Raw genomic sequence first — 16,863 nt, 5'->3', positions numbered from 1 at the left:
ACGTTATCGTCTCCGACCAAAACTCCGGTGTCTCCCCTGTTCCCTCCGGCCGCGGTCGGGAGTCTGAGGCAGGAAAAGCCAACACTAGGATCAGCACTGATTCATGGAGAGACCTTCGTCTGGTCAGCCAACATTACTGCCAAGCAGCTGAAATATAGAGTGATATTGTGGTTTTTGCTGAAGTGTGTCGCCTCACTGTTTGAGCGATGCTCGTTCATGTCTATGTAGAGCGAGCACAAGCGCGAGCAACAGGATGCTGACTTTTGTTGACTTAACGGCTACAGGTGTCGCTGTTAACAAGCAATTTCTGATTCTTACAAACAGTCTCTTTAATATTTTTCCCATTTGGTATGTGTGAATGACGGGTTGCGATGTCGCGAGAGTTGACCGCAAACTCTGCACCAAGTTTCACATCCCTGCTTCATCGATGATTCATTTGTAATAAACAAGCTGTAAAAGATCAGACGACCAGAATATTAAACCCAAACGATAAAACGGTTTAGTTTTAAGGCTCCAGCTTTGCCAGTTGGAGGATTGTTCAGAGCTGGTGGAGCTTTGCTCTCTGCAGAATCCTTCTAGTTTGAACTTGATTTGTCCAGGGAAATCTGACAAGTTCACCTGTACAGTCGTGCCTGACGTTCACACAGTCGCCCACATTCACACCTGGAAGCTGAGCAGCTCGACCTCTGTGATGGATTGGTTGTGTAGTCTCTCACTCGGGATATGCATCATTAAGGAAGAGCCTCCATCAGCACTACTAGTTAAAAGTTGCACCAGTCTGGTACCCAGATGACACAAAGTGTAAAATGACAAACAGAATGTAGGTTAATACAGTTTCTGTCCCGCCACAAATCATACTGACTATACGGCGTTGCTGCAAAAATTCTAGTTATGCACAGTGGAGCACAGTAGTTGAACCTCTTCCCCCCGAGGGAGAGCAGAGCAGACTTTTTTATGTGGGTTTCACCTGCATGCTGGTCCATAATTCACTCTGTGGAGAAAGAGACGCGTAGCCACACACAGGATCTGATATAACTGATGCTGGGGCTGTTCACGAGCCTGCAAACATGTCTGGATTTATTGATGAAGGCTTCAACAAGTTTGTTTTTTTGACAAGTTTGTGAAAATACTTGGATCTGGAGTGTTGTTAATGTGTTTGGATTCACTTCAGGTGTCAAGTGGGGTTGTGAGTAGATGAGTGAAGGACTGTGTCTCCCCCAACCCTTCTGACACTTGATTGTAACCCGTTTAAATCAATGAAATCAACACCTCTAAAACAGTTTCTGAACACTATATAACCTTCATGAAGGTAGGATTTATTCCTTTTAGCCAGGTGTATGCAATAAACTGAGTGTAAACTGACACCAGAGCTGCTTGTAGGGTTGCACCATCAGCGTCCGTCTCAACTACAGTACAGAAGGTTAAATGCAGCAGCTCACTGAGTTCAGCTACATAGAAACTGGTTCATGGTTGGCTGCTGTTGTCTTTGTATTCTTCACAACATAGACATTATATTCATATATTATATATTAATAAGCAGCGGAACAAAAACACCGACACATCTCCGACAGTATGATAATAATGCACTTCAAATGCCTAGTCTACATACAGTAAAGCACAGAGGCTGTTTCCGTGCTGACAAGTGCCCGTGTCTGCCTGTTTATTCACCTGAGGGGCGCGGTGATCCCGCGGATCCTAGCTGGACATCAGATGAGTAGGCGGTCCTTAATGTGGCCCAGGACGCATTCGCGTGCACACTGCTAAAAGAATGTGGTCATATGTGACCCAGACCACCTCTGAATGTGGTCTGAAAGATCCGATCTCAATGCATCCTCGATGCGTCTCGAGTGTGTTCACACCTGTACATAAAGCTGTCCACTTGTGATCCGATCACTGAGGACGCATGTTAATACCAGGTCTGAACAGGGCCAAAGTCCGCGATTCCCTGCATAGAAGCGGTAGCTCTTGAAAAAGATAAATTTGCTTCGTACACGCCACACAGCGACTTAATTTTTTTATTTGGTCCACTATAGTTTGTGCACTGTGAAACTGAACCAGAATATATAGAAAATTAACCAAAAGTATCACAGACTATGGCTTGTGAAAGCAGCCTAATCTGTCTTCTAACATGGCGTCTTGGTCACTAACACAAAGTAGCACAAATTTTCCGATATATATGACAAAATTGCTTGTTTTGACAGTAACAGGTAGCAGCTGAAGAAGGCTGTGGATGCTGTAAATATTGTTAGTGTCGGTGCAGGCGGTTAAAAATGTTCAGTGGGCTGTGACAGACATTCATTCATAGTTAATGTTTTATTTTTATTTATATAAAGTCACTGGATTTCAAAGCTTGTGTGGTCTAATTTAACACTCAGCACTGACAAGTACACGGCGACTCATGATTCAGGTTAATTTTAGGAGTTGCTCATTTGCATATAGAAGTTAAAAATGGAGACAGAGAGAAGAAAAAGAGGAGATAGAGCACAAATGGTACAGACTCTGTGTGTGTGTGTGTGTGTGTGTGTGTGTTTACGCAACGCTTAGAGAAGAGGTGTGTTGTTGTTACAGGCCTAGTATGCAGGTTTTTATTGCAAAAAAAATAGATGCACAGGTATGAGTAGCTGTAAAAACTGGAACATGTGTGGTAGCGTTCTTCACTGTTTTATAGTGATGAGGAAATGTTTCAAATGATCAGTTACTCAGTCAGTTTGCCTCACAGGAATAGTGTGAACTTGAATGGCTCTACAGATCATACAGTCATGGGTTTGTTTTTCATTATCTTTTCTTCATTTCTTTCCTTTCTGTTCTGGTTATTCTTCCCTCTGAAGAAGACGTCAGAGTGCAAAGAGATGTTTTATTGGAGTGGAGAAAGGTGCAGCTGCTGTAAAAAACGGTCCTCTGCTCCTGAACGTACCACTGATGTTCTCTCCATAGAGATCCATTCAAACAACCAAGTCACTCATGAACCTCAGGTCTATAGAGCTTCACATCTTCTGATGCAGTTATTGATGAGACGTTGTGAATCAATGTCCTATTAAATGTTCCCTTTGGAACAAACAAAACAATTTAAGATCTTCTTCCTCCTGTCCTTCTTCTTTTTTTTTTTTTTTTTATAAAGTTATTTTTTGGGGGGCATTTTCCATTTTATTGAGAGGACAGTGGATAGTCTTGGAAAGGGGGGAGAGAGAGTGGATGCGGAAAGGGCCACAGGCCGGATTCGAACCCGGGCCGCCGCGGTCAGGACCAAGCCTTGATACATGGACGCCCGCTCTACCAACTGAGCTAACCCAGGCGCCCTTCTTCTTCTTCTTCTTTTTTCTTATTCTTATTATTCTTATTCTTATTCTTTTTCTTCTTTTTCTAATACTTCTTCTTCTTCTTCTGAGTTGTTGTTGGTCCTCTGCTCTCTCCTGACTGCTTTATAAAGCTAACACTTTCTAAACTTATTCAGTCAATAGAATTGAACAGAGACTGTTGATTTCTGAGCTGTTGTTTACTGGGCGCTCCAAAGTAGTGTATGCTCATCCCAACATGATATCATGTTTGTAGGCACAAAGGCAAAAAACTATCTCAAGAGAAGAATATGCCTGAATACATGCTCCCAAAAAGATGATTTATTAAAGGAACAGTGTGTAACATTTCAGGAGATCTATTAGCAGAAATGGAACATAATATTAATAACTGTTTTCATCAGTGTATAATCACCTGAAACTAAGAATCGTTGTTTTCGTTAGCTAACTGGTATCTAGCTAATGCCTTTTTTTTTTAGGGCTGTCCACATTAACAAGATAATAAAGCGTTAACGCAAATGCCACTAATTTCTTTAATGCAACTTGCGATTTTTAGGTTGTAGCGGGCTCCGTTAAAGCTAGAGTGAAGATACTGGTATCATATGAAACTACACAACCTAATGAATCCATCGGTACCAACCGTGTCATACTAGCTTGTCATGAAGGAGGTTAAATAACGCTCCAAACTTGCGCAACATTTTGATGAGGAAAAACTGTCATGGCCATTTTCAAAGGGGTCCCTTGACCTCTGACCTCCAGATATGTGAATGTAAATGGGTTCTATGGGTACCCACGAGTCTCCCCTTTAAAGACATGATCACTTTATGATAATCACATGCAGTTTGGGGCAAGTCATAGTCAAGTCAGCACACTGACACACTGACAGCTGTTGTTGCCTGTTGGGCTGCAGTTTGCCATGTTATGATTTGAGCATATTGTTTTATGCTAAATGCAGTACCTGTGAGGGTTTCTGGACAATATCTGTCATTGTTTTGTGTTGTTAATTGATTTCCAATAATAAATATATACATACATTTGCATAAAGCAGCCTATTTGTCCACTCCCAAATTCATTTTGAATTGATAAATGTGTGGTTATTTTCCGATTAATCGCGATTAAATATTTGAATGGATTAACATCCCTAACATAGGCAACATCTTAAAACAATCAGAATAGACTCATTTACACAAAGAGACAAAGACCCATCACATTTCACAAGTCTCATCTTGATTTAATCAGGTGAAGTCTAAGTTGAATATTTGCTGATGGAGACAAATAATGTTGAAATGTTGTTAATGTCTGTATAAATATATCTGGAGCATCTTTTTAGAGTGCTGGTGCCTTTTCTTTAACCTGAGACTGTTCCTGAAAGGGAACATTTTACCAGAGATACAGACTTGCCCACTTCATTTATTTATTTACCTCTGCGCTGCTGGACGCACTGATCCATTGTGGCCTGAAGTCTGAAGGTGAAGTCAACCTCTGCCACTGGTGCTGCTGTCAGCCCACGGCCAAGTAAACCTGTAGCTTTTGGTAAGGCTCGGCCGTCTGTTTGATCACAGTAATGGAGAAAATGTCAGATAAGATGCAGTAAGCACCGGCGGCCGTCCCCTGACACTACAGGGAGGAGAGTCGAATGGACGGAGGGAATGACACAGGAATATAAAAAAGAGGGAGATACTAGAGGGCAGGATGAAGGATGGAGCCGGGGAGACATGGAGAGTAAATGGAAAGACGGATGTTGGGTTTAGATAAATAAAAGGTAAAGCGGGGAGAGGGTGACAAATCCAGACAAAATCTGCTCATCTGCAGCTTCTGTCAAAGAGCAAAAACATGTTTCTAAGTGAGGGATTTGCTGGTTCTGAATGATGACATGTAGTTCCCTTCAAACATCGGGACGCCTTTCTCTTTCATCAAACGATGTAAATTCTTTTCAGTCTAACAGCAACGAGCCTCACATGTGCTATAAAGCTTCACTGCCTTTTTTTCATATTCACAGACATTCAAAACTGGCTTGACATTTTCACCAAAGCATGATGGCCTCATTTCTGAGACATGCCCACACAGCTCGCTGTGCAGCACGCTGCCTTTGGGTAGTGCTTATAGATTTGAAGAAAAATGGAGAGAAAAGAAAATCTGATTTAAAAAAAAAAAAAAGAAAAGTGGAAGTGCAGCGACGGCTGCCTTCTGGGCCGAGAGAGGGAGGTGAATGACGGGGACGATCATCTGCTCGCTGTAGGCCGCTGGTAGCAGCGTGAGTGTAATGAATGTGGAAAAGCGGTGACGGAGCGGTAGTTAATTTTCTTAAACGGCGGGGAGTTTTTGTGGAGCTCTGCCGGATGGTTTCATTGAGCTTGTCTTTTCATGACTCATACTTCGTCATAGTTTGGACAGATACAGACAGGTGCAACATACAGAACAAGTTTTAACGGCCAGAATGTGAAGACAAACTGATTATTATTTAATGTAGCTGTACTGGAGTAACATTTTTTGGGAAAAAAATGTCTTAATTGTTGAAGATACACTTTTGTAATTCAAGAGTTTAAGGAAGCAGTTCCTGTTTTTGCAGTTCTTTTGTAGGAGCAGACGGTGGAAAGTAGATTTTTTGAATCAATCATTCTTACATAAAGAAATTGACTTTGATCACTGACAATTTAAGGAGATTTATTGATCCTAGTGGGAACATTTGTTCTGCAGCAGCAGCAAAAGCAGAAGAACTGAGCAGAAGGCAACACGACAAATTGAATTTTATCGCACAAAAAAACAAATCAAAGAAGGAATTAGCACTTTTCTTTCATCACAAACTCTTAAACTAATTTGCATGTGTAACTCCGATGATCTTGGACTTCTCAGTCAATATCTGTGGACATGATAGACTCTCTCTCAAAGCCAGGAAATAGAAACCTACGCACTGTAAACTGCTGACTTCTGCCAAACCTTCTGCTGCTACGACAGCGAATCACGTTTGGCAGGATTAGATGCTGAAAACATTTCATTTGATTGATTTATTTGATTTTGATTATTAAAGTTTTGTTCATATTCTTGGTTTGTACCTTTTTACTGTGTGTTCTTATTTGTTTTGCCTCTGGTCTCTATGACGTTATCTGGTGTCAGGCAGAGTTGTCAACTGGGTGGATTCAAAGGTACGGACCCAGGCATCGCTGTGATGAACTGTCGTCACCTCAGGCGTTAATAAAGTTAATCTTTCCTCTGCTCACTTTGTGATGCCAGAGGGCTTCTAAATGTTCCTGTTCTTTTCTTGGCAGTTTAAGCGATCGTGTCACTTCCAAATTTAATGGAAGTAGGGCTGTCAAACGATATTTAATCGTGATTAATCGCAAATTAATCTCAATTTTTTGATCTGTTCAAAATGTACCTTAAAGGGAGATTTGTCAAGTATTTTAAAATTATATAAAAGATGCTGTTTTCTGTCTTTACTTCCTCTTCTCATCCTCCTTTCTGCCTTTACTTCCTTCCTTTCCTTTTCCAGCTCTTACCAGTCGCCCATCACCTTTATAGTCCGTCTGTTTCCATTTGTGTCGTATTGATCCATGTGTTGCTGCTCCAGGCCAGCAGAGTTTAAGTGCAGGTCAGGTGTTAAAAAGACTTTGTCCCAAAAGTCCACAACTCATTGTGTTGATATTTCTACACAACACAAGTTTATAACATTTGACCTGCAGTGGGCGAAGGCCTCCGCCTCCTGTAAATGTACGAACGAAGTTTAATCGCTCCTTCAGGAATTGAAACTTTTGCTGTTTGAATACGAAGTTATTTGAAGTTATTATTTTGTACATCACTGCAGCAAGGTGATTTATCGATTTTAGATATATTTTATCCTTGGAAAGTAGCAGGGAACACGGCTCCAAATCCTGAACACTATCGGGTGCACGGCAGTGGCAAAGAAAAGAAACAAAGCACACGTTTCAGCTATAGCTATTGCTAAAACATGTTAGTTTTTATGCTCACAATAAACAGACCCTTTATCTGTGAGTGCCGGTGCTTTGTTTCTTATACATTTTAGCCTTCCTTTTCATTTTAAATTGTCCAAACATGACCTTATGGAGAAGAACCACTGGAAGTGAACAAATCGTGCATCAACGCCTCTGCCACTTCTTGCTAGCTAGTGAGTAGCTTGCTCATAAGCAAATATTGTGTGTAAATAAGCAACCTGCACTTTTATCTACAAATTTTTTCGAAAAATGTTCGACCTGCCTCTTTTTTCACTTTGTCGGTCAGACTTCTTCACTCTTAATGCTGTGTGCATTTTCAGTGGAAGCTGGTGACATGAAGCTACTGAATCCTGACAGTTGTCGTGCTACAAACGAGCTGGTCTCAACTTTTTTAAGTGCTCGTTTTTGTTTCACCCTGTTTTCCGTTCCATCTAAAAAAATGACGTTAGCCGGTTCGCACTGCTATTTAATGACATAACTACGTCAATGAGCACTTGAGCAACACTTCAGCGGCGACTCACAGGCAATGTAGCTGGCCATACTTGGCCGTTTTGTCACTTTTGTCGCTCGTAGTGTGAACATAGCTTTAGACGTGTTGACCATCAGACTTCAGCAGCTCAGTGTTTGTTCTTTTCTGACCCCGGAACAGGTGGAGAGCAGAAGGAGACTCAGGTATCGAAGCAGGAAGCAAAGCTGCTCATCGATGACTTTGACCCCTCTAAAGAATACAACTTTAAGATAATTGCAGTCGGTGGAGGACAGCAGAGTAAACCTCTCCAGGCCAAACATGAAGGTAAGAGACTTTCACCCTCAGTAGTACGACTGAATCTGAAGGCTGATACAAGCTGTGTTAGATTGATGCCTCCAGATATGTTCAGACTGGAGGTTTACAGAAGTATAATTAAAAGAGACATTCTGATGTAAAAGGTGGCAGCCACATTGAATCACAGTTGACAGAAAACTGAACTGATCTCTATGTGACATCAGGCTGCACTTCTGGTTCCAATCAGTGATGTCACAGCGGGTGCTTTCCATCAGCTGTGATTGTCAGAACGCCTGCTGTGACATCACTGATTGGGGTGTGGCCAAGAGAGCAATATGCTTGAGAGTTTTGAACCCCGCAGAGCAAGACAGCGGTACTATGTGATTCAGTGATGCCTCCGCTGTTTCTTTGGCTAATGTTGTGTGTTTGGTGGAGGAGTGCGAGACAAGTTGAACAAAGAGCGAATTCAAACTGCAACGACTGCATGCCTCAACTCACTGTGCTAGTCGTGAATGTAAAAAATATGCCCAGTGAGTTGTTTACTTTGCTTCAGTCTCTGACATTCAGCAACCTGCTGGTATTTACTTGTCGTACTGAGCTTCAAGAAAAAAATAAATACTACACATAGACTTTTTAAGCAGGATTTGTAATGCAGAAATCCATAGGAGTGTTTCCTCCAGAAATGTATCACATCAGGGTGGAAAAGCCCATTGACTCAGCATTTAGAATATCATGCTGCTCTTCAAAACTAAATAAATGGCATAATATCGCATTATAGTTACAGTTTGTAAGCAATGATGATGTGCGGAAGTACGGCGGAGTGGGATAGATTGTCAACGTATTCAAAGGGCTTTAACCACCAAAGATCGTGAATGCAACCTAAACAAATAGACTTTCCATATCCGTGTGCTAACAGGGAGTTGGTAGAAGACATTAGCAAGTGGCCCAGTTTTTAGTTGCCAGATACACCGATCAGCCATAACATTATGACCACCTGCCTAATATTGAGTAGGTTCCCCTTTTGCCGCCAAAACAGCCCTGACCTGTCGAGGCGTGGACTCCACTAGACCTCTGAAGGTCTGCTGTGGTATCTGGCACCAAGCCGTCAGTAGCAGATCCTTTAAGTCCTGTAAGTTGCGAGGTTGGGCCTCCGCGGATCGGACTTGTTTTTCCAGCACATCCCACAGATGCTCCATTGGATTGAGATCTGGAGAATTTGGAGGCCGAGTCAACACCTCCAACTCGTCGCCATCCACATGATGTAAAAGAAAACGTGATTCATCAGACCGGGCCACCTTCTTCCATCGCTCCGTGGTCCAGTTCTGATGCTCAAGTGCCCATTGTAGGCGCTTTTGGTGGGTGGACACGGGTCAGCACGGGCACCCTGACCAGTCTGCGGCTACGCAGCCCCAACAAACACCACCTTTCTATCAGAATCAGCATTAACTTTTTCAGCAGTTTGAGCTCCAGTAGCTTTTCTTTTGGATCGGACAACACGGGCCAACCTTCGCTCCCCACATGCATCAATGAGCCTCGGGTCTGACCCTGTCGCTGGTTCACCGGTTCTCCTTCCTTGGACCACTTTTGGTAGGTCCTGACCACTGCAGACATGGAACATCCCACAAGAGCTGCAGTTCTGGAGATGCTCTGCTCTGATGACCGGTCGTCTAGCCAGCACTATTTGGCCCTTGTGTGCAGGAACAAACAAATCATAATCTTTAGTCGCTTATTGCTGAATCGAATTATTACCGAATCACAGCCGTGTTGATATTCAGAACAACAGCACTCCCTCTCGTGTGATATTATTTAAGTCCTCCTGTGTGACAAATGTTATGTTAATGAAAAACACTGTGTAGCAGCACTTATGAAGTCAGAATCTAAATGTGGGTGATGATGTTTGACATTTAAACAGTATTGGATTGTAAAAACTCTCCACTGGCAGTCAAGTTAACTGAATAGCAGATCTTAAAGATGGGGTCCAACTGAGTGATTGATTATAACAAATATAAATATATAAGTGTTGACGGTTTGGCCGAATTGAAATGCGGAGCCAACTTGTGTTAAAACAGAAAGCATCAGTGTTGATTCAGAGAGATCCTCGGGCTCATCAGGACCTAAACTTTAATCACACTGTGCCTAATTGATCAAAGTAAGTGAGGTTTTGATGTTGTTTTTCAGTCGCTGCCACTTGGCTGATTTCTTACATAAAAGCTTAAATACACTCAGATTTGTTATGGTATCTATTCTGGTCGATTCTATTCTTGGGATTTTTAGAAACATTAAGTTCCCCTCTCTTAGAGTTACTGTGAGGAACTTTTAACTGGTGAAACAGTCTCAGTGTAATACTGATGCCTCTGTATGACCTACATAAGTAAACGAGACCATCAGCAAGAAGATTGGCTATTTCTTAACGCTTCATCGGGTCTGATTCCCTGCGACATTAGACGAAACGATTTACGGCATGCAGGAGAAACTCCTACAGCTCAGACTCTAGCGGGGCCTCCGGCAGCGACCAGCACACAGCGGATTGACCCTGATCCAGCAAAAAAAAAATCCAGCGACTCCTCCTCTGGCCACGAGCAGAGCTTCACCTCGCTGCCCCGCCAATCCATGCTGATCCAGATAGGACTGGCCAAAGACGAGGTGATTGAGAGGATCTCTCACGTGGTCCAGGATGACCTGTACATCGACTTCGGCGGGAAATTACAATGCATGTGCCAGCGGCCAGAAACTGCAGCAGGGCAGCAAGGACCATTTGCGGTTGCGGGACCTGGAGCTCACCGCCTTCTTCCTTGGAGTCAACACCGACACCACGCTGCTGGAGGTCCAGGCCGTATTGCTGAGCACGCTGGAGGGAAGGCAGGCACGGGAGAACCAGAACCAGGACTGAGCGGCAAGACTGTCAGACCCTGCTGCAGTAAAATTAGAGATTTTCTAAAGGGAGTCTGGCAGCTGCATATCTTTACAACAGAATGCGGTGGTGCTCATGGAAATGTTACCGCTTTTGTCCACAGGGGCCGCCCAAATCAACACAAAATGAAAGCTCCTTTGCATTTTTTTGTCTGTTTTATTCTCTTGTTGCGTTTTATTGGTTGATTCATTGATTGAAATGGATTGATCCCAGCCAAGTCACTGTGTCTCTCCTCTCCTCTCCCACTATTCATTAATGTAGACTCATGTGTTATTTCTTCCAGCTCAGCAATCAGGAGTCGAGGCGGTTCGGTCTCAGAGGAGACAAGACAGCGGTGCCACCGAGAACAACGAGAACAACGAGAACAACGAGATCTCAGAAGGTAAGATCCTCGGCGGCGAAACGGGAGGCAAAACCGGGCGAACGGAAACACTGAACCGGAAAAGATTGACGCATCTGTCTGCTTTGAGTCTCTGGTCGTCTGGATTGAAGACCTCTCCTGTGTAACAAGAGCAGAGGAAGATTTTTTTTTTTTAAGGGGATTCTCTTTGAAACGTCTTGTCAGGAAGACAACCTGTCATTCTTCAAGAACAACCTCGAAAGGGAAAGTAAGAAAAGCGTCCTGTAACCAAGAACACGTTTTTTACAAATTGGAGAAGACAGAGCTGCAGACTCTCCAGACAGCTCCTCTTTTTGTGAAGGAAAATTATTGAAAAGGATTGCTCCAAGTCTGACACATGAAGCTGTCATTTTTAATACCTTGACCTGAGATTTTGGCTGAGGAAAATGGCACAACAAAAAAAAGGTAAGTGGAAGCTGGAAAGGCCTCAGAGTTTTATCACAAACAGCTTTGGAACAAGTTGGATTCACCCTGTCAACCAGAGACAGTTAAGCAACCATTTAGTGATGTTTTATTTTTACTATCCTCACTCATTTGAAGGAGGAAGAAGACCTGCGATTGTAATATTCCTGCACTAACACGGCGATTACCATCGAGCCTCATTCCCGAGAAAACGGAGGGAAAGGAAATGAAACGGTGCGCAACAGAGAATTGAAGCAAGAGCCTGCAACAATCAGGAAATGAACTGAGAGACGAGCGTGGTAAACAAAGCTATTATAATTTAGAAAGTGATTGTAAGAGCCACATGCTGAGGTGCACAATCAGACACCACAAGGGAAACAAGGAAACAAGCAGGTAAGAAGTGTGTGTCTCTGTCACACAGCAGACCACAGATGCACTTTTGTGTTGCAATTTTAGATTCATACCTCAACAAAATATCTCAAAGCTTTGCAAAAAAGTAGAATTTAAGTGTTTGAATTAACACTTTTATGGTCATGTTGTGTGTGTTGTTAGTGTTGCTGTTATGTCGGTGAGCTGAGGCCTGTACTATGAAGCAGGATTTGAGGTCAGCGAGGTAACTTCAGGGTTAACCCTTCAGGGTTTTCTGTCCTTCGACGGTGGTTCACTTCTTACTGGGGTATATCGCCAGCGTAACCGGTGCTAAAGCTGGGCATACTCTGCACGATTTTAGCCCGTTTCTCGGACGAATTTTGAACCGCAAAACTCATTTTAGAGTCGGACCGAATTTCAGCTTCGTCAGCAGTGTACAACTCGGACGGTTTATGACATGTCACGAGCCGATTCCCCAAATTCAGCGCCTTTTTTCTACTTTTCTTACAGTAATCAGAGCGTAGCTATCAAGATAACAATGTACAATAGATATAAACGTAACTAGCTTATCTCCAAGTCTCTCACTTTTTATTTGCTCCCAAGTCTGTTTCACACGGCCGAGGTCGGGGGCGCAGCCGAAAGAAGAATGAAATTGTCATGCACGCCACAATTTCCCTAAAGAGAATAATAAAGTATCTTCTATTCTATAAGTGACAAATTAACTTAACGGAATACACAACGTAATTATAGTCAGATCTACTTGTGCTCTACTGTAGATGGGCAGTGAGATTATAAATCTGTATACTGTTTTACTTTTAGTCTGGATTTTGTGTTTAACTTCTTCATATTTGTCTAATATTACAGTTTGCTCTTAGTTTGTAAAATGTGGCGCTCTGCTGACAGTAGACTTGTCCGTGTCTGTGATTGGTCAGATGCGGCAAACCCCGCCCCTTTTATGTGAACGCGCTCGTAGCCAGATTGAGTAATAGAAGTTGAGCCAGATAAGGAGAAGATACCCTAGGTTTGTTGAACTTGATTCGTAGTACAGGCCTCTGATGTGTTGACAGGTCTTTCCCATGTTTTGTTCCCCTATGAATGTATATAGCGGTGGACAAAATATTGGAAACACGTTTGAATAGCAGCCATGATGATATTTTCGTTTCTGTCTGCATCCAAACCAAAAAGAATTCAATAAACCTTTTGTTGGAAAAACTGCTGCAGCTTAAACGCAGGGTGAAACCTCGCCATGTTTTGTTGACACAAACCTGATGTTGTGCCGTGTTCCTTTGCAGCTTTTGAGAATGTGACGTGTCCCTTTGTGTGAGTGCTGTTGTGTTGTGAAGCCTTGAAATGGAGGGATGGTGTTAATGATGGTGCAGATGGGACTTCTGGCAGGCGGTTAGCCGCCGTCTCAAACCCAAATTACAGCTTCTGCTCTCAAAATCCTCACAACGGGATAAATACTTGGTATTTCAAATCTCTTTTTTTTTTTTTGTTGGTGTCTAAATCTACTTATTAGTGCATCTCAATCAGCCTCGCCACATTTATTTTGTCTGTAGTTGCAGCATGTTTTTTGTCTCTTAGTTCAGAATGAGAACGAAAGGAAAAAATACTCGACATTTGCAACACAACTTGAGCTTTCTCCTCACGGCAGATCTCATTTCACTCCATCGCCTCATCACTTCCCGTGCAATTACAGCCTGACTCCTCTAAAAGGGGATCTTATTCTTCTCTCTGCAGCGCCGGACCTCGCCAGGAGAGGTTTGGTGATTGGTATTTTTTTTTTTTCCTCCAGACGGCAGAAACTTTACAAACCTGTCAGGAGTTTTTTATACCTCTACCTGAAATTACTTAGCCTATTCTAAGGCTAACCCTGAAGTCCTGGGGTCATTTTAATCCTGTCCGAGGTTTCATGCAATTACTGATTTTTTTTTTTTCACGTGGTATCGGAGCCATGCAACCAGTGTTAAAGTATGGCAGCATCAGACCTGAAATTAGATGAAACTTTATTGCTCTTATGGAAGTTAGGGCCTGTGTCCACATAGCGTTTTCTTTTCTTTTTTTTTTTTCACCCGATGAGACTGTTGTCAGGCTATTAAATGGGCATTATCAGTCGCTATAAGCCCCATAGATGTGGGTCAGTAGGGGGTTACTACACCTACTAGTAGGTTTTAGCATCTATTCACATGGTAGATCACAGAAAGAAGGTATAAAATAACAGCGACCTCTAGCGACCGGCGCTGAGGCCAATGTCCAGTTTAAAAACAGGTAGGTATAAGACATTAAGATCTACAAGCCAAAGGCCAACAACACAATCATCCGGACAGAGATAAGCTAGATAATGTTATGCTAACTGAATACTAAGAAAACGTTGGCTATTTAATCTACCAGTATCTTGCAAAATTAGCCCCATAACGGTAGCCTACCTTTGTGTCTGACTGTATAGGCTACTATACTGTGTGTATATACTACAATTAGTCTTTTGAATCTTATTTTGTGTTATCTTTTGACACTTGCAGTAAACAGCCAGAGGATGGCACTCTTACCCTTTATACCCCAAAAATGGCCAACCTGCTATCGGTGACGTCACATTCCCATTCCCTATAGCATTTTAAGGACATTCCGCGGATCATGATAATGCATTTTAAGCTTTTTGTGTGTCATTTCACGCCACGTCGTTACCGTGAAACCATCACGGTTTTGTTTAGGCAACAAAACTGCTTAGTTAGGTTTAGGAAAAATATCACGGTTGGGCTTATAATAAGTATGTAAACGAAGTAAAATACGTGCGTAAACAACGTAAAAGAAGCACACGTCACTAACGTAACTTAATAATAACTCAACAATACTTTGGGAAACGAACACCGGTCTCCTGGTTGAAAGTTCTCTGTTTGTTGGACCTATCCACCTCCCCTCCACCCCCCCCATTATCTTTCTCACTTTTTATTCAGACGTCACTAGCTCATTAGCGGAACATATTCACGCTGTCAGTACAGACTACATGGCGTACACATGACACGCCAAAAGCAAGAACGGCGTTGTGATTGCACTAGTGTAACTTGCCATTTAGAGAGACTGGGCTGTTTTTAGTTGTCACCAGGTGCAGGAATGACCCTGGAGAGCTGTAGACATAAAAAGATGTTTTGGGATGACTTTTAACAATCCAGTTGGTAAAAGTCCAGTTGAAACGCCGGCTTGATTGGATGGATTTTAGTGGTCCTTTAGTGACGATAGCCAATCAGGAGCAACTTCAGTGGAGATGTATTTTTGGAGAATGTTTGAAAAAAGGAAAAGAATTTTCAAATTCAATAGTTTGATGATTAAACCATTCTGATGAAATCTAATTAGAATATCTTGATCCTCTTCATCCCTTCATTATATGTACAGAAATATGGGGACATTTATATTCCTATAATATGGGACCCTTTGAAGCGTGATAAATCAGCAGAATGGAGGACAGCTGCTTCTGTACGTCAACACTTTACTGATGTTCAAGATGTTCGAGTGACTCTTTTACAAATGTGACAGATCTGATGCCAGCCATTTCTCAGTGAGAGTACTTATGGCTCGACAGATGTTTTAAAATGGGTGCTAGACTTCACCGGCTGTGTTTGCACTCGCTGCACAAGACGAGTCAAAGCAGAGCGAGGCGAGGCGGTGGCAGACCGGAGGGAGGGAGGAAGGAGGCGAGCAGCGAGAGTCCAAAGGGATCTGATCCAAAACGCTGAGATAATTACAGCTTGGACTTCCATAAAAGTCCTTTTTTCGGACTCATTACTGCTGGTTGGGTGTTGCAAGATTACTACTCGCTGTCAGTCTTCTTCTCTTTCTTCTGTCTATATCTGTCTATTAACGGTCTAATAACTATATTTTTACAAATATTTATTACCACAAACGGAAGCCAAAGCAGCATATGAAATGCACATTTTCTGCAAACGTCACTTTCACCATTCAGAATAAACTGGCATCACTAACGTCCACATCGGTGAGCTTATTTTAGAAGTTACATTCATGTAGATAATTGAAGAGTTTGACTTCTACATAAAATATTTTATTGAAATAGAAACCTGCTTTGTGCAGATGTTAGCAAACATGTGAAATCTTACACATCAGAAACTGGCAATAGCTACTAGTGTAGTTTTGTGTAGTTGTAGCATTAAGGAATGTATATCGCCAAGTAGTGAAAGTCAATTAAAAGCGCCCAGCAGCAGAGCTATGCTTCCGCCATTTTGGACTGAAAGCGACTACCGGACGCTAGGAAAACGTCTGCCTAAACACTGCCGTACAAAAAGTAAAACAAAATGATTTTTATTCTATTGTCATATTCTACAGAAATGTCCTGTGTTGAACAGTAAAATATTATAAATGTAATAAATGCTTTCAGTCCAAAAATGGCAGCAGAAGCTGTTGTCAAAAAAATACCGGAGTTTCGTCTCTTTGCATCTAAACTCTCTGGTTGTAGTGTTAAGACCTTTACGAAATACTCCTCTGCGAATATATGTCTTATTTTGAAAGGTAAGAACGGAAGGAAGTGGATCTGGTATGTTCTGCCATTGTCAGTGTTGAATGGAGTAATCAATTTTGCCGTTTTGGTTCGCACTATACGGAGCCGTGCTGTTGTTTCGTAGATATAGGCGCAACTCAACCCGTTCCGTGCAACGTGATCGGTTGATGCCTTCATTCACAGTGCGAAAGCTCAGAAAAATCAACCTTGTTCTGAAAAAAAGGTTTCACTTTTTCGCTGCGTAATATTCAGTGTAAAAGTATTCATGACAAAA

The 16,863-nt window shown here is 42.3% G+C and overlaps 1 protein-coding gene and 1 pseudogene across 9 annotated transcripts in view; both read left to right on the top strand.

Annotated features, from left to right (window-relative positions):
* The window catches only part of LOC119502886 (collagen alpha-1(XIV) chain-like), a 209,276-nt gene that overhangs the window by 13,314 nt on the left and 179,099 nt on the right, over nucleotides 1–16,863 (top strand). For 8 of the 9 annotated variants that reach the window (XM_037794155.1, XM_037794154.1, XM_037794156.1 and 5 more), the window contains exons 4-5: nucleotides 7,890–8,033; nucleotides 11,198–11,296. The exons of the other annotated variant lie outside the window; for it this stretch is intronic. In XM_037794155.1, the coding sequence (XP_037650083.1) occupies nucleotides 7,890–8,033; nucleotides 11,198–11,296 (243 nt within the window). The remainder of the gene's footprint in view (nucleotides 1–7,889; nucleotides 8,034–11,197; nucleotides 11,297–16,863) is intronic. 9 annotated transcript variants of the gene reach the window in all.
* Nucleotides 9,622–11,147, top strand: LOC119502889 (annotated as a pseudogene).

The sequence above is a fragment of the Sebastes umbrosus genome, chromosome 15 (genome assembly GCF_015220745.1).
Source record: "Sebastes umbrosus isolate fSebUmb1 chromosome 15, fSebUmb1.pri, whole genome shotgun sequence".
NCBI classification, from domain to species: domain Eukaryota; kingdom Metazoa; phylum Chordata; class Actinopteri; order Perciformes; family Sebastidae; genus Sebastes; species Sebastes umbrosus.
This window is presented reverse-complemented; position numbering and strand designations above follow the sequence as displayed.